This window comes from Lepidochelys olivacea (assembly GCF_965140295.1).
Source record: "Lepidochelys olivacea isolate rLepOli2 genome assembly, chromosome: 8".
Taxonomy (NCBI): Eukaryota; Metazoa; Chordata; order Testudines; family Cheloniidae; genus Lepidochelys; species Lepidochelys olivacea.
Genome location: NC_140418.1, coordinates 96387681 through 96411484, shown reverse-complemented (window position 1 = coordinate 96411484; position 23804 = coordinate 96387681). Strand labels below are relative to the sequence as shown.

The 23804-nt window shown below is 40.6% G+C and overlaps 1 protein-coding gene across 2 annotated transcripts in view; it reads right to left on the bottom strand.

Annotated features, from left to right (window-relative positions):
- GLIS1 (GLIS family zinc finger 1) overlaps window positions 1-23804 on the bottom strand; it is a 258681-nt gene that overhangs the window by 42866 nt on the left and 192011 nt on the right. For both annotated transcript variants that reach the window (XM_084637848.1, XM_084637849.1), the window contains 2 exons: window positions 7194-7355; window positions 2876-2986 (listed from right to left, as the gene is read on the bottom strand). In XM_084637848.1, coding sequence (XP_084493974.1) covers window positions 2876-2986; window positions 7194-7355 — 273 coding nt within the window. The remainder of the gene's footprint in view (window positions 1-2875; window positions 2987-7193; window positions 7356-23804) is intronic.

Sequence of the window (23804 nt, the reverse complement as noted above, 5' to 3'; positions counted from 1 at the left end):
TAAGATAAATATCTAGCATTTTGGATAACAATCTGCAGCTGAAGCCAATAAAACTTTAACTACCACTAAATTAACCACTAGCGTCCTGGATTTTGTTCTCCTAAAAAAAAGAAAAAATTGAGAAAGATCTAACAAACCTCCTCTAAGGTATGGACCACATATTCAGGGCTCCTCTGATGTAAATCTCTGCTCAGAGCATTTTTCAAAAAATCAAAGATTGTGCTTATTGGTTGGATGCCTCAGACATGTGGGCAGAGCAGCCTGTTAATTTTTCTTTCTTGGCTAAGTCACTTCTACTTAGAAATCAGCAAACACAGATAACAATGGACTTTGCTGAGTCATAAACTGCAAATCATGAAGCAAGTAAAAACAGCCCTTTGCTCATTTTTCCTGTTTCAGATTGGAGATGGGAAGAGACTGGAGTCAGTTTTAGAAACACTGAACTATATTTTCAGTTGCACATTTCCCCCCTCCAATATGTTTAAGTGAAATATTTATTTTGCTTATTAGTTCTTTATGGATGATACCTGCCTTACTTCATTTTCATAGAAGCCTGATCAAAATACATTATAAATCTGCTGCTATCTTTAGAAGTCTTCTTAATAAAAATTCTGAATGGCTCCAAGATCTGTATAAACATAGATCCCAATCCTATAAACACCTACCTATATACTTGGAGTCAAAGGGACTGCGCTCATACCTAGAGTTAAGGATGCACAGAAGTGTTTGCAGGGTGGGGCCCTATGGCCCAATCATGAAGTTCTGACTACTAGTGAAATCACCTCCTTCATGGGGAAAATCCAAAGAGGAGATTGGAAACTCCTGGGCTCTTAAACCTTTTCATACTTCGAATTTGGAGATAATAGGTCCCATGTGATCTGGCTGCCAGGGTAAATCAGCAGAAATAACTGCCTCTCTTTGCAGGGTCCTCACATCAGCGTGAGTCAGTAGAAGAGCTCTGTATCTCTATTCAGGGTCTCAGAACTTGCTGCGCTCTTACAGGCCACTATAAAAAATGGTGCGCATAAAGCACTCTAAAGGAGCTAGAGGCAAAACCACAGAATTCCAGGGGAAGAGGAAAGACTACACATGAGAGTCATGCCACTCGGACACAATCTGTGATCAGAACCCCTCCAGCAGTCAGCTTCAGCTACTCCCACAGGAGAGACAGGTATGGAGCAAGAGGGTGTTTCCATACAATATAGTGCTGACAGGGCTATTTTGCACTGCAAATGCCCAAGAGGGTCATGGGGGATGATGCCACAGAAAGCCATCTTCCTCCTGGCTCCACTGCCTTCTTTCTTCATCACCTCTTACACCAGAACCCTTGGAACTGTAGATCTGAAACCCCATGTAGGGAGCTATTGGTGGTATCATGGGCTGCTGCTGTTATTTCATCTCCTGTCCCTACTGCCTTTACTTCTTGTTGTTACTGGTCTGTTCCCAGCCGCTCCACAAGAAGAGGGAGACCAGAGCATTTGGGTATCACTCCTTGTCAAGGAAAAACCCACGCTGAATTCAGAACTTCACTGGGAGTTCTACCAGATAAGGACACCCTATCACTGTGGCCTGTAACCTGCGAGTCATCCCTGACTCTGGCCTCTCCTACACATGTACACCTAGGCCATTTCCAAAGCTTTTGCCTCTTCCTCCTCCATGCCAAGACCAATTCTGGCCCTTTCTCTGTCCAAATCATGAACATTTATCTAGTCCCTTATCATCTCCAGTCCTGAGTACTGCAACCACTTTCTCTCTGGTCTTCTTGACACCCATCTTGCTCCTCCATGGTCCCTTCAAATTCTGCTGTCAAAATAACCTCCATTGTGATACTGTCGCCTCTCTCTTTGAGTCCCTCCACTGGCTCCTGCACTCCACTCCATTAAGTACAAGCTTCTGGTCCTCACCTTTGAGGCTCTTCACTACTATCTGCTTCCTACCTGTATCCACTCTTGAGTCTTGTCACCTCTCTTCCGTTCCATCATCCTTAAACCTCACCTTGCTATGATGCCTACAAAATTCTGAACAATGACTAGGCTGCTGGTGTGCTGTGACTGCTGCTTATTATGCTAATCACAATTGCCTCATTGTTATCTTGTAATCCCCCACATCCCCTCATCTATTGTATCCACATGTTATCTCCTCTCATATACTTAGACTGTAAGCTATTTGGGGCAGCTGCCATCCTTTCATTAACTAGAGAACAATGCCTTACTTTAATAGGGCCCTGATCTTTGCCTGGAACCTTCAGGTGCTATCCCAATAATAACAAAAATAACAATGAATTCAGGATTGAACCCATAGAAACCCATGGGTTTTTTAATAAAATATTTGGCTGGATGGAATACTAGTAAATACATAATGAGCAGTGTGGGTTTGAAATGATCTATAAACGTGTTTAAAACAAAGGCCTTATGATCTATAGGGGGTGTTTTTTCTAACCTACTAAAATACCACATCTTTCCTGACATTTATAAATTATTCAGGTGTGGGATTCATCCATATTTTAAATGAGCTGCTAAACTAAGCGACCCATTTGATTTGGGTGTGAATGAGAGCAGAATTTGGAGTCATAGGTCAGAAGGATGAACAGGAGGTAATTTGAAAGAAGGGCCTGATTTAATAGTGCAGAGCAAACGGCTCTGCAAGGGGGGACAAATAGCATTAAAAATCACTGCAACAAGAAAATGGTAGTCTGACTGGCACCAGTGAAAAACCATCAGGAAACTGAACTGAAGTTCAATTTTCACCTAGTAACAACACAGTGAAATCCTGATTTGAAAAAACATAAATCACAGACCAATTAAATACAAACATACTGATGAAATTTCAGTAAGTGTTCATTTGAGCATGCCACAGTTTTGATCGATGGACTTACCTTCTTACGCACCTGTTGTTCTTTGGCAGAATGAGCTTTCACATGCTTGCGCAGGGAACTTGGATCCGTGTAGCGTTTGGAGCACCCGGGAATTTGACAGGCATATGGTTTCTGTAAATGCATGGAAAAGAGAAAGAAAGGGAAGGATTTCAGCTTTTATAGGCACCTACCTTTATGATATGAAGCCTGAGTTCAACAATTAGAATACAAAATAGCTAGAGACTATAATTTATGTGAAAACTTATTGTAAAACCCCAAGCTGTTTGCTCAGCTTGCAACCTCTAGTTTTGCAAATACTTCTGTGTATAACAAGTCTGGCTGCGGGCCAGCTGTGGCGCACACAGAACAGCAATGACAGCTCATATTCTGAAGTCAGTCCAAACCCTGAGAGCACTTAACACATCTGTACTCTTACACTTTTGGGGATTGATTACTGGACAGAATTAAATCATAATGAGAAATAAATTGTTGGGTTTTGAGAACATTATAGTATTTCCACTTTTTGCAAGTACAAAAATAGTACCTTTTTGCCTCTTTGGAGAGGTATTTACTTTGTATGCAATCCACTCAGTATGTAACACAGTATTGCAAAGATCTTTAAGTATAATTACAAAAAAAAGAAAAAACTTGGTTCCTTATTTTGACTTCCTACTGGTTTTACACAGACAGTGTCACATATGTTGCAAAGCAAAAGCTAAAGGCATTAACACCAGAGTGCTTTCATACATTATTCCCATTCCTGTTTTAAATAACACAAATGCTTTATTTACACAATTTATACTCATACAAACAACACTAAACACAAACATTACAGCAAATCAACAAATACAGAAAAACCCAGCATTGTTGACCTTGCCAGGGAAAGCCCTTTCCAACTGTGAATAGTATCTGCCAGAGGTTACCTCTCCTAGATGGCAGAACATGAAGATCTTCCAGCGGCAAGAACAGCCTAGTTTAGCTGATGAGTTCCAATGGATTCCTTTCACGTGGTAGAAAGATACTTCTCCTACCTGTAGGAAGAACACTTCTCTCTATCTGGAGGGTATCAAAGCTCCTTCCTATTAGAACAGAACAGCTGCAGGGCCCTCATGGTAAGCTTCCAGCTAATGCAAGCCTGACCAAATGTTTTATTTGGCTGTGCCACCTCTGGGCCTTGACAACAAAAGGCAACCTTTAAACTGTTAGGGAAATCCTAAATGAATTTGTTATTCCCAAGGTACTTGCTCACAATCAGGTGGTAACAAATGATTGCCTCATGCCAAGCCTCACAAAGCCTCTAACCAGAGGCTAATTTTGCTTTTTTTTTCCTGTGGCTTTTTGCAGCTTGCTTGCCTGCTCACCCATCATGACAATGTACTATACCAGAGGGGCCTCAGTACATGTGCCAGTAAGTTCTTTTAGTGCCCTCCCAGAAAGTTTGGTTGGCCTCTCACCTTTATGATTTGATCACCTTCAAGGGCTGACATCACACATTTGAACCTCTTCTCTTTTCATAGAAAGCATTCCGACATGGTCACTTTCACCTGCAGTGCAAAGTGCACACAAGCCCAATTGCACCACTAAAGTCTTATGTAAAGGCAGCAAGGGAGAAGTGGGATTGGGGCTCCCAGCAGAATGGCAATATAGGGTGCCATTTGCACCGTTGGTTTGCACAGAAGGGGTCATCCGCAGAGGAAAGTGATGGAATCATGATTCTGCAGTCTGTAGTCTGGAGCTGCATTCCCATGCTATGGTTCTGCTTAGATAAAACCCTACACTTCATTTGGATAAAGCCCAGTAGCTATGGCTTAGTACAGATAAAATGAATTTCAGCAGCACTGGAAGAGTGATGACACCCCTTCCTAATTGCAGCACAGATAACTTCCCTAATTCTGCTTTCACCGTGGGAAATGTGACCTAGTAATTTCAGTTATTTAATCAAACCAACCCAAACTAACAGGTCACTGTAATTATTTACATATTCTCCTTTCTGAGAAGATAAATGATGGATTGACCTACATGCAGAGTTTTAAATCAATACCAAATGCACTCCATATGAAATAAGCATCCATGTAAATCCTTTTTCTTTCTAGGTGCCTCCTGGTATAAGGAACAGAGTTATTTATCCTCTGGAGGAAATTTCCAAAGGAATAATAGGATCATTCACCAACTCAAAGCCTTAAAGGCTAACACAATATCTACTCAGAAACTTACATAGGAAAGTTGATTTATTGAGAGTCTTTAGAATACACAGAGAACAGACATGTGAGGAAGGACTATGGAAACCTTTAATAAATTCCTTAATAGAAGAACCAGCAGAATATTTTTCTAGCCATGGTACCGTGATTAGCGATGGGGAAACTAGATCAGAAAAATGCCCATCTTTAATAGCCTAATCTTTTTTGCTTGGACATTCACACAGTCCTTCGATATGTAGTCAGTTTTTAAAGGGGTCCCTGGGTCCTTTGGGCTCCAGTTTTTACAGTAAAACAATACATGCATCATTAATTGTTTACGCTGACATTCTAAAACAGGCAACACACTAAATAAAAACCACAGGTCTTAAATGAAGCAGGCAAATGAACGTTAGTTTCATCAGAATATGAATATAATGAGAATTTCAAAGAACCTATAGCAGGGAAATGTGAACAACAGTTCCAGACACTTTGGAAAGTTAGTCAAAAATGATTACTGTACCTTTGTGCTGATGTATGAGCATTTCAGAGGTTAAAGAAACAGAGAGAAAAGGAGAAGAAAAGAGAGAGCTAAGTTTAGAGATTTCTTTGCAATATCACATAGATGAACAGACACAAGAGCTCTGGGTTATTTTGTTCAGTGTACTATAGAATTGTACAAAAGCTCTACTAAATGATATTCCATTTGTGAGTCAAGCTTATATATATGTTTTTATATTAACTTCAAGCAGTTAAACTTCAAAAATGTGTATCCCATACAGTATATTCAGTTTCAAAAGACACATTTTAGAACTAATTACAAATTCAAATATTTCAGGTTGACTTTCAAATAAATAAAACATTGTTATTGTAAGTGTGCTTGGGTTTGGAAAATGTGACTGACTCGCTTCTCTTGCTTGTTTGTTTTTGCAAGGCATAATGTACATTACGCATTCCTTAATGCTGCACTGTCTGAAATGTGTAGCTGCTTAAAGAGTAAATATCAATTAAACTCAAAAGTTCTGCCCTATAAACACTCGGCCAAATGTTAAATCATACATTCACCTCTTTGAAAAAGACAAAGGAAAGACTCTTGCTGTTATTCTTCACAAGCTCTAGGCTGGGGACTTAATTGGCCTATGATGTCTGTTTGCTTCCTTTGCCGTAAAATTGGCGAGTTAATTGTATCAGGATTTAGGGCAGCTTCAGCACAAATTAAAATTTTTAGAATGGCTACTTAAAAAAAAAACCCTGGTGAATGGATCGTATGTCAGAAACCCCAAACATCCTCGACAGGGGCCAGCTAACATGGCCTTTTTATTATGGATCAAGGAGAAAGGCACATTGTGTGTCTTCTTCCACAGGTTCACCCACTGCAGATACACTTCGGTAAAACTCCTCTTCTGAGAATCACACAGAAGATATTCTGCCCTCCTTGCATGCTCTCCAAGGGCCTGATCCAAAGCCCATCACAGAAGTCAAGAGAAAGACTCCCACGAACATCAGTAGGGTTTGGAGCAGGTCCCATGTGCTGTGCATGCATTAAGAGCAGAACATTAGAGTTGAGGTCTACCATGTCTACATGCGAGAAGAACTTGGTACTTATGGTTCATTTTCAGTGCAGTTAGTTAATCATTAGCATTATTAACACATCACACATGGTTGATGTATTCTTGCCTTTTGGGGCGGGTTTTTTTTTTTACAAAATTGAGTCCATTAATTTATTTTCTCTTAAGGTGTTTGCCATGTTCCTGTGGTCATTTAGATCAGACTTTGTCAAAATAAGCAAGAAAACTATTGAATTTCTTACAGCAACAATTTTTCAAGCCTTGATTCTACCCCCTTTACTCACACAGAGCAGTATCTTACTCTACAAGCAGTTCCTCAAGGTGAGCAACACCTTACTCCAGGAGTATTCCCACAGTAAGGTATTCCTCGGTTTGAGTAAGGGTAATAGAATTTTGCCCTCAATGGTTAAATGAAAATCCTCCATTATTTAAATCAATACATGCAGCTAAAAATCAAAGCACCTCTTCCTTCACTTCTTATTATTTAGACATTTTCATGAAATGGAAGCTGCCATATGCCAGTTTCAATGCAGATCCTGTACAAAGCCTGTTTAAACTCTCTGTGCAAGCCATAATATGAAATAAGGTAATGCTTACAGTATCCAGGTGCGTGCGCTGGTGCTTTGCCCGATCACTGGAGTTACTGAAAGCTTTCTGGCAGCCAGGGTGCTGACATAGGTAAGGTTTCTCTCCAGTATGACTCCGCAGGTGAATCTTAAGGTTTTCAAGCCTAGAGAATGCCTTGTTGCACCCTTCAAACTGTAATAAAGCCACAAAACATCTCTGTAAAGCATTATTAAATAAACCATGGACAGCCACGAGTACAGTTAAAACCCAAGCTAGACATGTAATAAATCAACCAAAACTCAAACATCTGCTGAAATTTATGGGTGAAACACATCATTTTGTGCTGTTAATTTCATCTATCATGAAAGGCATGGTGTGTGGATAGATAATACTATATTATTATAAATATCTCACACTTTCAGTGTGCAGTGCTGAACCTTAAAGATATGGTCTTGGTAAGGAAGTTTAAAGAAAGAACAAGCATTCAGCTTTTGAAGTGTTCTCTTAACAGTGTTTTTAACATTACTCTGGGGGGAATTCTGCACCACTGCACAATGCAGAATTTTGCAGAAATTAACATTGTGCGCGCAGAATTTCTTTTCCTCCACAGAAATGGGCTGCAGTGCTGCTGGTCACCACTAGAGGCCACTGGACTCTGCAGAGCCCAGCTTGCACATAGAAGACACTGCTGGTGGGAGGGAGAGGGAGCTAGAGGGTTTCTGGCAGCTGCAGTTCCCAGCATGCCCCGAGGGAAGGAGAAGGCGGCACACAGGAAACTCCGTTCAAGCCTGGGAGCCAGCATCAGGCTGTTTCTCCCTCCGGATCCCTGGGCTCTGGGGAGAGGAGAGGGGCGGGTGTCTGGGCTAGGGGGGCCCTGTGGCTGGGCTCTGGGAGGGAGGGGGTGCAGGTATCTGGGCTGGGGGGGCACTGCGGCTGCACTCTGAGGGGGAGGGGGTGCAGGTGTATTGGCTGAGGGGGTCCCGAAGGTGGGCTCTTGGTGGGAAAGGTTGTGGGTGTCTGCCCTCCCCCCGCTAGGCTCTAGAAGGATAGGGGGCAGAGAAACAGGAACTGCGTTGTCATAGGCATTTCTTTAACTTTCTACTCCTGGGGGAATTTTTGTGTGTGTCGTGTATTGTTACAGACATACTTGCTGACAGGTATTTTGAAATAAATTACCAAAGTAATTAAAAGTGGCATGATTGCATAGCATTATTTTGACAAGTAAAATTTGCAGAATTTCAAAATATTGTGTGCAGAATTTTTAATTTTTTGGCATGGTATTTTTAATTTTTTGGGACAGAATGCCCCCAGGAGTATAAAATGAGTTGGCACAAGAAACTTTGTGGGGTATAACAATCCGCTGCCACACACAGGACGGAGAGAATCTGTGTGGCACAGAAGAACCTGTTTTCAGAGAACTGAAATCCTGCACAGTGCATAGTATAAAACAGACTACAGAAGATGATTTGATCCACCTCCTGATCCATTCAAATGAACTCTCCTGTTGCTAACTCTAGCCTGCCTGCACCTGGCACCCCAACTGCTTGCTCTATTCTCCACATTGATATAGCTGGTTACCTGAGCAACACTGGCTTTTACTGTTCTGGTTTCATTAAGAAAGCTTAAAGTGGTAGTTTATAGTGCTGTGTAGCATCTATTACAAATCCTATAGGTCAAGAGCCAATACAGATGTGGACAAGCAGTATTAAGAGCTATAGCTAGCAATTGCAGATGTAAAAGTACTAGTGTTCATGAGGATATGTCAGTCTTACAAAATTATCATAAAAACTCACCAGCTCAGACACTCTCCACACTGGATAGTGGGTGAGTAGAATTTCGCAAGTGCATGTGTGAATTAGTATCTGCGTATATACAGAGAAACAGATACTGATTCAGATTCTATAGACACATGCATAATAAGAATGATCATTATTACACTCAGAGTTCTATTATTATAAAAATGTTAAGATCTGAAAGAGAAAAAGAATTTGATTGTACAAATAATATGGGTGAGTTTAACTGATTTTGCACAGTACAAAGTGTTTTTTTAGTAGTTGCTGGGTGCCTTCAACTCCCATGGACAAAGTAGAGGGCCTGATCCAAAGCCAACAGAAGTAAATTGAAAGGGTTGTTAGATCTTTGAAGGAACATACCACCTAACTGCAAGTGACATTACCAAAATATGAGACCTTTTCCTGTTTAGCTTTGTTTCTATTATACTACAGGATTCCAAGGTCCATTTCTAAAATTTATGTTATTAACATGAACTGGTATATTTGTGATCCTATATATAATTTCTTTTCCCTTGAAATATCAGCCCCTCTCTTGGACTGAAATACAGATGGTTTGGTGTGAAAGAAGTACAGAGTCTAGTTAAAGATTAAACATAAGCATCATAGCTTCTGTTCTGGTACTGTTTCGCTGCACTACAAAACTAATTTAGAATGGTTTCTTTTATCAGTTTCCAGTATGGATGCTAATCTGTAGTTTGAAGTATGCAATGATAGAATTTGTTGGTATATGATACATAACAGGAAGGGGTGAATTAACCAGGTGGTCTTATTGCATTTCCTAACTGGTCATCAGCTTGCTTCTTACGCACACACACACACACTTGGTATTACTGAATAAAACATGTTGAACCTAATATGCATCTTTTTGTCACAATGCAAAAAATTAGAGAGACAGACTCAGATGCTCTCCCAACACATGTGGTTAGAATCAATCAAATGTACCCTGGTACCTTGTATTTTTTGCAGCATTACCCATTGCTCTCTTAGAAGTATATAATCACACTTTTGAAATACGTTTCTCTGTTTCGCTTTGCTTCAAGACTGCAGCTGTTTTTTAAAAGCCTGTTACATTTCATATTTCCAGATGTTTTGCCTGGTCCCTATTTTACACAACAAAAAACAGAAGGAAACTCCCCTCCTTGTAGTAAATAAAACTGGATGCCAAATATCTGATTTGGCATGGCAAATTCTATGGGCCAGAATCTCAGATGGTGTAAAGTGGTATAAACTCCATAAACTTCAAAGGAGCCACACAGATTTACCCCAGCTGAGGATCTGGTTCATGTTCCTGTAATGTAAGTGATATTTCCAAGAAGTAAACTGAGACTACCAAGGATACATTAGACCCGCTCGTTGCATTTTGCAAAAATTTAAGCTCATCCAAGATTGTATTAACTGGAGCTGTACTTTCTCCTCAAATACTGCATGTCATACATTTATTGTATGCCTTTCCAGCTAGTAACTACTGTAACACTAGTAGAAGCCTGCTCTTGTGAAATGCTAATGGAAGTTAAAGATACTTACACCTTACAGGATCAGGCCTTACAAATACATCCGCGAATGTAATTTCAGATCATCACATGTGCTAATAAGATCGAATTGTCAGAACCTTAAAATCCTGACATAAATAAATCATTATGCACTGCTCTTTTGTTTACCAGGGTTGGCTGAAAATCGTCTCTTGAATTTTTTTTTCAAAGAAAATTGAGTTTTCAACAAATGGCAATTTTTTGCAAAGAGCATCTGCTTTCTGTGGAAAATTTGGACTTTTCATTGAAAAACTGAACACCCCCAAAACTGAAAACTTTTGTTCAAAAAATAAAAATGTTGATGCAGTGCCCCATTCCTCTATTCTCTTCTGTGGGCCAGGTTTTTACATCATACCGCTCCCATGATGCACTGCAGACAGGGAATTCCATGTTACACTGCAGTGGCTCAGCAAGAGGAGTGGCTATGCTGCATCATGGGATATATAGTCTGGAAGCCTGGCCCACAAAGGAGGATGAGTGCATGAGGCACCAGAATTGACATTCGTACGAAGCACCATGGCAGCAGTTCTGAATGGAAATGTTTTCAGGCCAACTTTTTCAGCCAACATTTTTCAGTTCTTGGCTGAAATTTTTCAATTTTTCATTCTTTTGCCAAAAAGTTAAAATTTGCTGTGGGGAATTTTTTTTTCAACCATCTCTACTGTTTTCCTAGGGATAGGTGTTGTGTATTGCACTCGGGTGAGTTCCACTCCCTGCCCAGCTTACTCTCCATTGCAGTTTTACTGCATTGCTCATTTTCCATCATCCTTGCATACAGGGCCAGTTCTACGGGGGCAAGTGAGCATGGTATGCCCTAGGTGCAAGCTTCCAAAGAGCAGCAAACTGCTCTGCCATTCTCCCCCCGACTCGCCTGCCTTGCTCTGATTGGGAGGCTGGGAGGTTTGGGGTTTTTTTGTTTTTTGTTTTGACTCAGCTGCAGGAGTGTGGGTGGGGGGTAAGGGTGTGGAACACATTTTCCATCTGGCTAGGGGTGCTCCTGCTTGCACTGAGAGGACGTTGCCCCTCAACCATTTGGGATCTCAAATAGTTTATTTGAGAAACAAAGTCTGTTAGCCTTGAACTCAGCTGCATGGAGGAGTTTTTAAAAGTGAGGTGTATTTTAAAATGATCATTTACAGAAACTAAGTTTCTGGTGTGATGCTAGTTTACTAGAGACTTGCATGAAAGACATCAAAGACAGGAGAGAGGGTGAATTCCTCACTCTACTGAAGTCTATGGAAGGATTGTCATTATCTTCAGGTGGATCAGGATTTCACCAAGAGAGTTTACGTTAGTTATCCAAGTGCAACCGACCAAACTCCAGCACATTCTTTGTTTCTCTCACACATACACATGGATTGTGTTGCAGGCTTCCAACGAGTGACTAACTAACAGAAAGGCAAGGCCTGATCCTAATTCAAGTCGATAGCAAAGCTCCCACTGACTTCAGTGGAAGCAGGGATAGGTTGATAATCATTGCTGCCGGGGTGTGAAATAAATCCCAGATTTCCCTTGTTCATTGTCAGAATGGGTCTGAAAGTGATTCCCAACTACAAAATGATCACAACTCGTACTAGAAACTAGCCAGATATGCAGATGTTCCAGCACCTGCTTGGCTAAGTAATTTAAATACTATTGTGTCACATATGAAATGATTACATAAAATATTGCTTTGAACTGCCGACCCAGCAGCTGCTTTCAGCATCCCCAGGGAGCTGGATCACTTGTGTTCTAGAAAGTACTGTAAATTGGAGGCAAAAAGAAAGAAAACAGTGGCCCGAGCTCAGGTAGTTGGCTGGCTCAGGGGATTGGTAATGGGATATGGGGCTTTTCACCTCTAGGTCATCCCCCAGAGTCCAGCTCAATGTAGCTGAGATCAGCAGTGACCTGAAGTCATTACAATCTGATGGTGGTCTCAGCCTAGTGCCTAGGAACAAAATTCTACATGAGTGGGTACCGCTCATGGATCAGTATGAGTTGGTACAGGTGGTGAAAGGATTGGTCTAGCATCATTGTCCTGGCATATTAATTGGAGTATGTGACAAGGAAGACACCCTTCTTTCTATTACTGTTGGAACTTGGTAAAGCACAGTCTTCATTTGTGATGTTTGATTCCACAGTTCTGTAGAATAAAGGAAAACACTGGATTTCAGGATCAATGAATGAACTGGACAGGAGGAGCAGACTAATTATACAGCAGAGAGAAAGCTTCTATTTACACACAAATATCTCGGTAATCAGCAATGACAGGAAAGCAAATAGAGAAAAAAAGTACACAACAGTTTAATGAAGCCTGGGTAAAATATTAGGGGGAAAATTCAGGGCTGGCAGAAACCAGTGACTCGACTGAAGCCAAATGGATTTGTGCCTACTGATGCCAGCTCTGAATCTAGCCCTACATTTTTTCCAAAATCAGCCAAGGGTAACAGTGGCCTCCCAGTTCCTTAAAATGACAGCTCTAGCTATTGACAGAGAAAGGGTCATGCCATCAGACACAGACTGATGACAGCTGATCCTTTAAATACAGTGGACAAAGTGATCTGCATTCCCAGAATGGCTTTTATTTTGTGGATGATATTTTGTTCTTGGATGCACAAGCAGCGCTGCATATGACAAATTAACACAAACACACACACAAGCCCAGGGCCTGCTGCAAGGGTTTTTCTGTTCTAGGCAAACTGTAAAGCTTCTGCCTCTCCCAGTCACTCATACATTAAATGGTCTCTTAAGCTTTTGCTACCCTTAATACTGTGCTGCCCTAGGCAGTTGCTTATTGTGTCTATATGGCAGACCTGGCCCTACACAGACTCTCAGACTGAGATCAGAAGTTATATATCAACATTGCCAACTTTCTCCCCACCAGCAATCATGAATGCTCCTCAAAACTAGCTGGAAACAAGTGACCTATGACTTCAGAAATTCTATTTGGTCAGGGATCCTCTAGGAACATTTGATGTTGTTTGGAGAGGTGGGAGGAGCCTTGACAGATTCCATTCAGCCACGGCAAAATAAATAAAATAAATTAAAATAAATAAATAAAAGGAAAAAACGCTACAAATACTGCAAAAGTTCAGAAAACAGCTTCAGAAATAAGCAACCTGAGACTTGCAAATTTTTCAAAGCTACAAGTCAACAGATATGCTGAAATTCATTGAAAAATAAAGCAATAGTGGCAAATCTGGCATTCCCAAAACACCCTCCTTAAAGGCAACATTTTGAAAATGCAGCTCATGTCTACAAACCCTGCACTGCAGTCCCCAGGACTGTACCCCTCCATTCTCCCCTCAGACCAGGTCTGCACAGGAACATTCAGGAAAGTTACGGCAAATCAACTACAAGTATGTAGTCAAAGCACATAAGTTAAAGCATGTTAAGCCTCCATATGTATAAACTAAAGCCACTTTACTCTTGAATGAAATAGAGAGCATCAATCAGTGTAGGATCTTGACCTACAATGTGATTTCTAGGGCATTGTTAATTAGCTCCAATATCTATGGTCAAATGCAAAGTACAAAATATTCTGAATAATGCAAACTAGTTAAGGGTCCCATTCTGCAACTACTGATGTTGGTGGCAAAACTTCCACTGGCCAATGTCCCAGTCCAGCAAAATCCTTAAGCACCTGCATAACTTGAAACGTATGAGAAGTCCCACTGACTTCTGTGGGACTATCCACATACTGTACTTGTAGTTACATAGAAACATACTTTGATGAATCCAGGCCCTAGGAGGAGTAGGAGCACACCCTACGTGGTCTAAGCTACTGTAGCAGCACAAACACCCAAACAAATATGGATTCATTTCTCTCTTAGTTTGACCAAAAACCTCTATTTTAGGTTCCCACTGACACATACTTATAAGAAACAGTATCATCAGCAGCGAGACTTCCACTTCACTGCCCCTATCTGTGTCCCATTAGTTTTATCTACTGATATTGCATTATCTTAAATTTAGCAAGGATATTTATTTACTTGTACCTTTCCTGCCACCAGGCAACACCTTAGCCGGAATCCTCTGCCATACAGTGTACCCTCTACTGGAGAAAACTGGGCACCCTTGCCTCACTCCAGATATCTGCCACTAAGAGCAATCAGTCATGCTTGATAGATTCTAAGATCCAACTACAAGGAATTAATGTATAGTTCCCAAAGAACACTGGGATCATATGAACTACTTGATCAACTGAGCAGGCTGCTTATTGTATCTCCCAGACATCTGGTATCAATCTGTCAGTACTTAATCCTACTACCTTATGCTTTTTTTTTTACTGAGATCTGATGCCAGGGATAATTGTAACAAATGCTCCACAATCCTTTGTTTCGGTAAAAGCCACCTAAGCCTTTAAACAGGTTTACAAATAAAAATAATAATTATACTTCTGGAACCTACTTTTGGTTTAGATCATTAATGTATGCTTTAGAAACCAGAATCCTATATAAATACAAACATGAATAGAAAATGATGCCATTGAGGTACAAGGAATAAAATGGTGTAACTAATTGGTTTTTAATACTGTACATGAATGTGAAACTTTCCCCAGAAGCAAATAAGTTGTACTATTTTTAGGTCATCAGATTTGTTCATCAACTGTCATTTCCCCCAACACAAATACTAAATAGTTTATTTAATGCTACAACTCACACAACAGTGCAATTGCTGGAATGTAATCAATTTAAAATGCGTATTTATGAAAATACCAAATTATGTGATAGTGCTCTAAGCATATCACAATTTTCCTTACAAAAATAATTTAATATAATAACAATAATTGATTAAAATGTTTTTCTTTGCTTCCATATTAAATCTTAAATGCACCTGAAAACGTCCCCATGCAGAATAACAGTGCATTCCCAGTAGGGTTTATATTATCAAATTTTTGCCGTTTCCATAAGCATATTTAATCACAGCCATGTCTAGAATGTCTGTCAGTGGTATAGATCAGAAGAAACAAACTATAAACTAAATAGCTCAAACCATGAGGTGGAGCAATAACTGACATTTTAATCGGAAATGAGTTATGACTGAAAAAGAGAAGCCTTCACAGTTGTAGTGCTAAATAGGTCCAGTGTGCTATTAGAAAAAGCTCATTAATATACACCTCTGCTCTCTGCTGCAAGATCAGTTAAACAAGCTGCCTTTTATTTATAGACCTAAAAGGGAAAGAGCAGGTCATATTGGCTGCTGACATCTCAGACAGCCTACGGGTGGAAAACCCAAAACATTTCATTCCAAAGCATTTAATAGTATCAATAGGAAATCTTATGTCTGGTCAAAATATCTAAGGTCCTTCTCAATATCATGAAATGTTCTTTCTTCCCAATTGATTACCAAGTATCAAAACATTATGAATATTTATTGAAATATGTTATGGGAAAATAATCCTTTAAATCTGTGTATTCCATCCAGACGGAGGAAAAACATTTATGTGAGTCTTTAAAAGCATGTTTCAGAGTAACAGCCGTGTTAGTCTGTATTCGCAAAAAGAAAAGGAGTACTTGTGGCACCTTAGAGACTAACCAATTTATTTGAGCATAAGCTTTCGTGAGCTACAGCTCACTTCATCGGATGCATGCCGTGGAAACTGCAGCAGACTTTATATATACACAGAGAATATGAACCAATACCTCCTCCCACCCCACTGTCCTGCTGGTAATAGCTTATCTAAAGTGATCATCAGGTGGGCCATTTCCAGCACAAATCCAGGTTTTCTCACCCTCCACCCCCCCCACACAAATTCACTCTCCTGCTGAATTTGTGTGCTAGAGCAGGAGAGTGAATTTGTGTGGGGGGGTGGAGGGTGAGAAAACCTGGATTTGTGCTGGAAATGGCCCAACCTGATGATCACTTTAGATAAGCTATTACCAGCAGGACAGTGGGGTGGGAGGAGGTATTGGTTCATATTCTCTGTGTATATATAAAGTCTGCTGCAGTTTCCACGGTATGCATCCGATGAAGTGAGCTGTAGCTCACGAAAGCTTATGCTCAAATAAATTGGTTAGTCTCTAAGGTGCCACAAGTACTCCTTTTCTTTTTAAAAGCATGAAAGTTTTAAATAACTTTGAGCTTAATGTCATATATAAAGCCCAATCCTGCAAACACTTATGCATGTAAACTTTATGCATGTGAATTGTCCTATTGAAGTCAGTGGGGTTTCTCATGTGCCTGTTTGCAGATTTAGGGCCAAGTCTGTAACAAAGTATTCCAGATAGTCTCCTTTTAAAACGGTTTTTGCTAACTCGTGATGAGAATAACTTTAAATTCTCTACAGTAGCTACACTGTAAGAACCTAATCCTGAAAATACACAAATGACTTTACTCATGCAAGGAATCTAATTATCAATCTCAACAGAGCGACTCACATGCATCAAGTGTCTGCAGAATTGGGCCCTCAACTTCCCCTAAGAAGCTCATTTCAGACAACTAGTTTATGATTTTAAATTGGCAGGGTTTTTTTTTCTTTACAGCAGCACAATGGTGGAAGATATTTGTTATAAATGAAGGGGCTGCCAATTTTTATTTTTTTTCTGTGAAGCTTTGAACAATTTACACTTGCAAAATGAACCCTCTACATGATATTTCATTTGTGCCTTGAGAAGCCTTACTTGTTCTCATTTTATTATGTGTAAAAAGTTTGTAAAAACAGCATTGGGGTTCTTGCCAACTGTTATTGTACCATTGTTTGTGCCCACGAGAAGAAAATGTGAAAGGGTCCAGCAGGGGAAGATTGAAATTCCCTTGTAACTAACACTGAGGCAGCCTTAAATTAAAACATAAACTATAAAAATAAAATGGTGGGTAGATGCAATTTGATCTTTAATTTTGTCTAGTTTTAGAGTAACTGCAGCTATTCATTTGCTTTGCGTATTTTGCTCTGCTTTACACGGTTAGGCAGTTTAGATATGTTACATTTAATATTGGATGGGTCTCATTTTGAAAAAACATAATACACTGTAGGTCTTGGAAACGTGTTTAGTGAACATATTTCATTTAGTTAAAAACAAGGATTTGTTTTCTGCCCCTTGTATTTCATCTTTGTAACTTTTACAAGCTCCAGCCATGCATTTTTAGAAGCCCCACTGACATTGCTGAGAGTTCTGGGTGCAGAAAGAACATAGAACTAGCCCAGCAGAGACATTTAAAGTCATGGAGTTGCTCACAGTATAAGGTCCTGACCCTGCAAACACTTACGTACATGAGTTACTTTACAAACATGATTAGATTCCATTGACTTCAAAGTTCAGCAGCTCATCTACTAAGAACCACACATCACCCCACAGCTCCATTCTCTGCTCATTGTCCCCACTGACTGCAAAATCTAATTTGAGGTCACTGTCCTGATGTTCATATCCCTCCATGGGACTAACCCTAACTTCCTAGAGGGCTGTGTCTTCTCCTTGGGCAACTATGACCTCCCTGACAACTATACTGCACTGGAACTATGACAATGACAATCAAGAGACTAAGACTCTTCAGCACAAAAGATAAAACTTCCACAGAAGCCAGATCAAGAGTGTGGAACTCATTCCCAAGGTAAGTATGATCACAGACCAAGCCACTTGCAGAAGCAAATGCAAACCTTACTTCTTCAGCTTACCCTTACCGACACTACAATGAGAGGTACTTAATCAGTACCCTAGATATGCAGATAGATTCTGCTCTTGCTGTGGTTAATGGGAGAAGGAGCGGGCTGAAAACTCTTCTGGGCTTCATGAAACTTTTGTTCCAACCAATTTATAAAGTATCACAAAATAACCAATTTATAAAATATCTAAATTTAGGCACTGAAATATATATGCACAACTGATCAGCACATCTGTAGTCCATGTAGACACAAATCCAGCTGTTGTACAAACTTCTAAACGAGTTTTAAAAGGATAACCAATGTCAACGAGTTTTAAAAGGATAACCAATGTCAAGTTGAAGATGACTCTTGGTCACATACTTCTTTTTTAAAGGAATTTTTTTTATCACGGACATACGTGCCTTATTAGATAATCATATAATCTTATTATTGTGATTCTCGTCCTTCTTCTTGCCATTTTTGTTGGTTTATGACCCTCACTTGTGTCATGTTGATTTAGGACTACAAGCTCTTCAGGACAGCATTACATCTTTACCTGTTTTTGTGCAGCATTAAGCACATTTTTGAGTTCTCAAAAATGTAATGATAATTAACATAAAACGTATCATTTTAAAAATTGTATTTACTGAACTTTAAATTTTCCCCTGTCAGGAAAAGGAAAGAGAAACTTGTTCTGCCAAAGGAATGCACACTGAACTATTTATAGGCTTAATTCCTCCTGTACTACTAGATCACCAGGAACTGAATGTTTAATTATCCCAGGGTCTTTTTTCATCTTGTTTATGATACATTTTCCAGCAAAATACAAATTGTCTCAAAAAATACTGAAGCAAGCTTCTGATTTTCATAGCAGATGTAGCTTCCATTGATGTAGCTACCGTCATTTGGGGAGGCGGAGTTTGGATGGAAAAATCCCTTCTGTTAGTGTAAGCCATCTCTGCTATCTCTGAAATCCTTGTAGGTGACTCTTCCTAGTATATGCTACGGGATAAACATTTGTTGAAAAGAGGTGCCATGGTGTAATACTTGCTGAAATGTATGAAGATGATATAAACATCTTGAAGATGACTTACGGTCAATTGCATGACCGCCACCCATTTTGCCAAAAGATTTTGTCTGCAACTAAAGAATTTTCTGAAACTTCATTACAGTTGGTTTGGATGCAGTATTTTGGCTTGCTGGTAAAAAAATAACACTGCATAAAGCAGTGGTTCTCAACCAGGGCTCTGGGGCCCCCAAGCAGGTTTCAGGGGTTTCAGGCCTCCAAGCAGGGCCAGCATTAGACTTGCTGGGGCCCAGGGCAGAAAGCCGAAGCCCCACCGCATGAGGCTGAAGCTCAGGGCCCTGACCTCTGCCACCTGGGGCTGAAGCTGAAGCTTCAATGAGGGCCCCTGTAGCATGGGGCCCCAGGCAATTGCCCTGCTTGCTACCCCCTGGCCCTGGCTTGTATATGCAGAAAACCAGCTATTGTGGCACAGGTGGGCTGTGGAGTTTTAAGAGCATGTTGGGGGGGCCCTCAGAAAGAAAAAAGTTGAGAAACCCTGGCATAGAGCATGTTTTTTGAAAAGTGCTGGATGAAAAATTCAGATAACCATGCCATGAGCAAACAAGAAGACAACAATCTTCTTTTCTCTAGCAAAAGTATATTGGAAAGGTATTATGGGTTTGTGAAAAGCTTGCAAGCTATCTGCCATTAAAGGACAACACAGAATCCAAGGGTTTTGTTTGTTTGTTTTTCTGTTCCAATTTTTAAAGACAGATTTGCTCATTTTGGGAAGGAAAATATGATTAACAAGTTTGATTAAAAAATCCAAACCTGAGTCAACAATTACTAAGTTTAAAAGTACACAAAATGTCATTCTTCAGCTCACTTTAGATTTTTTTCTTTAAACAAAAAAGTATAACATAGTTAATGCCTGCACTTCAGAAGTCTGTTCATCTATATGAGCAAGTCACTGTTTTAATTAATCTTAAAGGAAAATAAAGTATTTCCATTCAAGTTTGCACTTAACATCCAACATATTTACATCCATCTATACTGAGACTTCATTTAAGTTCTGTTAGTTTAGTTGCCTAAACTTTGTTCATCTGGCACAGCATTTTAATCTTATTTTTAAACAAACAAACAAAACAAACCATGCTTTTCATCTTTAAGGGCCCTGATCCTGCAAACAATTATGCACATGAAGTACTTTACTCATATGAGTTGTCTCATTGACTCGAATAATTTACTTACAAGTGTGTTTGCAAGATTGGGTCTAAAAAATAATTTTGCCAGTATAATGAATGCTACAGCAGGATGAGAGAAACCTAAATCAAATACTCTGTATATGGTTTACCATATCTCAAAATAAAGACATTTCAACAGAAGACAATATACAGAAGATAAAATGGTAAAAAAAAACCCTCGAAAAACAAACCCCAACAACCATGGCTGATTAGCATAGCATAGCATCCTAAAAGGCCAAAATACCACATGTGTGGCATGTTACAAAAGAAGATTAAAATAAAGGAAAAAATATTCAGAGAACCATGAAATCTTAAAACATCTGGAGTTTTATAGTAACAAGCGGGAAATAATCAAAAACATAACTGAAAAAAGTCCACTGCAATACATTATAGTACAGCAAAGCTTAATGGAATAGAAGGGAGGAGAGATGAAAGACAAAAATAAAGGGAAAGGAATAAAAGAGACAAGAAAAAGGCATTTATATTTTGAAGATGCCACCGAAAATTTATTTCAAATTTTAATCTTGGTTCATTAAAAACTACACACCCTGATTTAGTGACCTATTTATGTAACATGTTGAACACTCCCTTCCAAGCTATGATTTCCACAGGAGCTTTTGCAATTCATTAATCCCTTCTATGTAGCACAGAACTGGGGCACTTTTAGCTGATAACATTCCAATGTGGGTAGGAGAAGAGGATGTAGGAGAAATTGCCTTTCCTAGTTTAAAATGTGAAAGGAGGTTGGGGCAGGGGTTGGGAGGAAGAGTGAATGCCTAAACTTGAAGTGTTTGCCAATAACTGACTCTGGTTGTGTGCAGCCTTTAGATAAACACATTTTTAGGTTGAGTAAAATATATTAAATTATTATAGTTTGGCACTGGATCCTCAGCTCAGTTTTTATTTAAATAATTTGAACTTATTTTATAACTAATATTTTTATGGCAGAGTCCACCACAATGTTCCCCCTCTTTTTTCATAACTTTTTTCCTTTGAATGAACTAATATGGAGAGATCTGCATACAGTCCAGTCTGCCTTTTGAACAGGCCATCATCAACTATTCTGTATACAATAAGACTGTATTAGGAACATGCCAATAGTCCATAAGAATTCACTTACTGGATCAGGCTTGTGGTGTATGTCGTCCAGTCTCCTGTCTCTAACAATGGCTCACACCAGATGCTTCAGAGGAGGGTGCAAAAAACCCTGCACTCGGCAAATGTATGATAATCTGTCTCCCACAAAGGTCTTACTTTAACCCCTAGGAGTCAGAGACTGGCTTAAACTTTGAAGTGTGAAGTTTTAAATTCTTTCCAAATCTCCTCTTCTTAGCATTAACTATTATAGCTCTTGCTACCCTGCCCCCAGGTCTGATTTCTGCAAGTAACTCTATATTGATCCTTAGCAATTACGTGCCGCACAAGAGAGTCCTTCACACATCTCTTCAAGTTCAGCAGGAATTGGCTACTTATCACACTGGCAATAGGTTAATACCTTTTCCCTTCTGAAAACCTATGTTCAAATGCTGCTCAGGCCAGAAAAGAAAATGAGTTTGGTGAGCTCAATTCAAAACCTTTGTTACATTTGATCACGATCACACACATTTGATGCAATTAGTAATCTCTGCCCACGGGGGGACTAGTAATAGAGCTGCAGGTCAAGATCGTGATGTATGGGCTGAAGTATGGGAGAAAGCTTATACAATGGCTGCTATATCATCTCCGGCCATAGGTGCTGGAACTAGGGGGTTGGGGGTGCTGCTGCACTCCCTCATTTGAAATGGTTTCCATCATATACAAAGCTTACAGTTTGGTTCAATGGCTCTCAGCACCCTTACTATACAAATTGCTCCAGAACCCCTGTCTCTGGCTGTTGCCAGTTCTATTAGTCCCTTAATTTGTCATCACTAAATTTCCTGTAGGAAAATATGAAGTTCAGCAGCAAAATAATGCTCTACCTGTCTACAGTGCTCTTTCATGAATCTGCATTTTTACATATGGTACGACACAGTTCAATGGTTCCCTTCAAAACAGAATCTGTTTCACAAAAGTGGATAGATTTACATTCCTGTATTTAAAAGGCACTGTCCCTACCATACACTGTTCTAATTCATTTCTCTCTGCAAATAAGGGGGCTCTGTTCTCAGTCTGTGATTTCTAACATCATAAAATAAGAATAAAGTTCAATGTTTCCCCTCAAACAATCTGCAACATTTGTATATCTAAATCGGGGTGGGCAAACTTTTTGACCCAAGGGTCACACCTGGGTATGGAAATTGTATGGCAGGCCATGAATGCTCACGAAATTGGGGGTTGGGGTGCGGCGGGGTGAGGGTTCTGGCTGGGGGTGTAGGCTCTGGGGTGGGGCTAGGGATGAGGGGTTGGGGGTGCAGGAGGGTGCTCCGGGCTGGGACTGAGGGGTTCGGAGGGCGCAAGGGGGATCAGGTCTGGGGCAGGGGCACAGAAGGGGGGCAGGGGGGCAGGCTCTGGGGGGCACTTACCTCAAGCAACTCCCACAAGCAGCGGCATTTCCCCCCAGCTCTTACGTGGAGGCGCGGCCAGGAAGCTCTGCGACCTGCCCCATCTGCAGGCGCCACCTCTGTAACTCCCATTGGCTGTGGTTCCCAGCCAATGGGAGCTGGAGAGGTGGCGGTTGGGACGGAGGCAGTGTGCAGAGCCCCCTGGCTACCCCTATGAGTAGGAGGCGGAGGGGGAGACATGCTGCTACTTTTGGGAGCCACGGGGAGCGGGGCAGGCCCCTAACTCTGCTCCCCAGCTGGAGCTTGAGGGCTGGATTGAAATGTCTGGAAGGCCAGATGTGGCCCCCAGGCCGTAGTGTGCCCACCCCGATCTAAATGAACTTTCAAATACTGGCTGAATTCCTGTGAGGAACAGCAGGTAGGAATTGCATGGCTAACTCTCAACATAAGATTGGGCCACTTTCAGTTCTTTACGGTTCCTCCCTACACATTAATAACTGATTTAGGGGACAGCTACAGCTCCTAGGGCTATCTGCTTATTATTACAACAAGGTCGGGGCTAGTCTGAACATATGCAAATGAAGCTGGGGTTCCTCCCCTTTAGCCAAGGGATCTTGGGGGATCTGCTCAGATGCCCTGATTTCTGCTCTGCCATTTGGCCCCACTGCGTCTTGGACAGCAGAGCTTCTGCAAGAGCCCTACCATGGCTGTCCCTGGAGTCACCCCTAAAGGTGGGGCAGCAAGGGATTCAGTATGATTTGCCTCAGGCTGTATTAACTTGCTCTGCCTTCCCCATATAGTTTGTGGAGAAAAATCCAGAGAAACCCAGATGCTTCCCTCCATCACTGTTCCACTCCAGCTTCACCCCTCCTGCAGATAGTTTTCTGTGGGGGTCAGGCTAAAGTGGGAGAAACATATACCAGAGGAGTACTTCATCCTCCTGTGGGTGGGCGCAGACTCTCTTCCACAGGCAGGAACTTTCCCTCCTTCCACTCTTAGATATTAATTTTAGCCTTGCTATTTTGGAC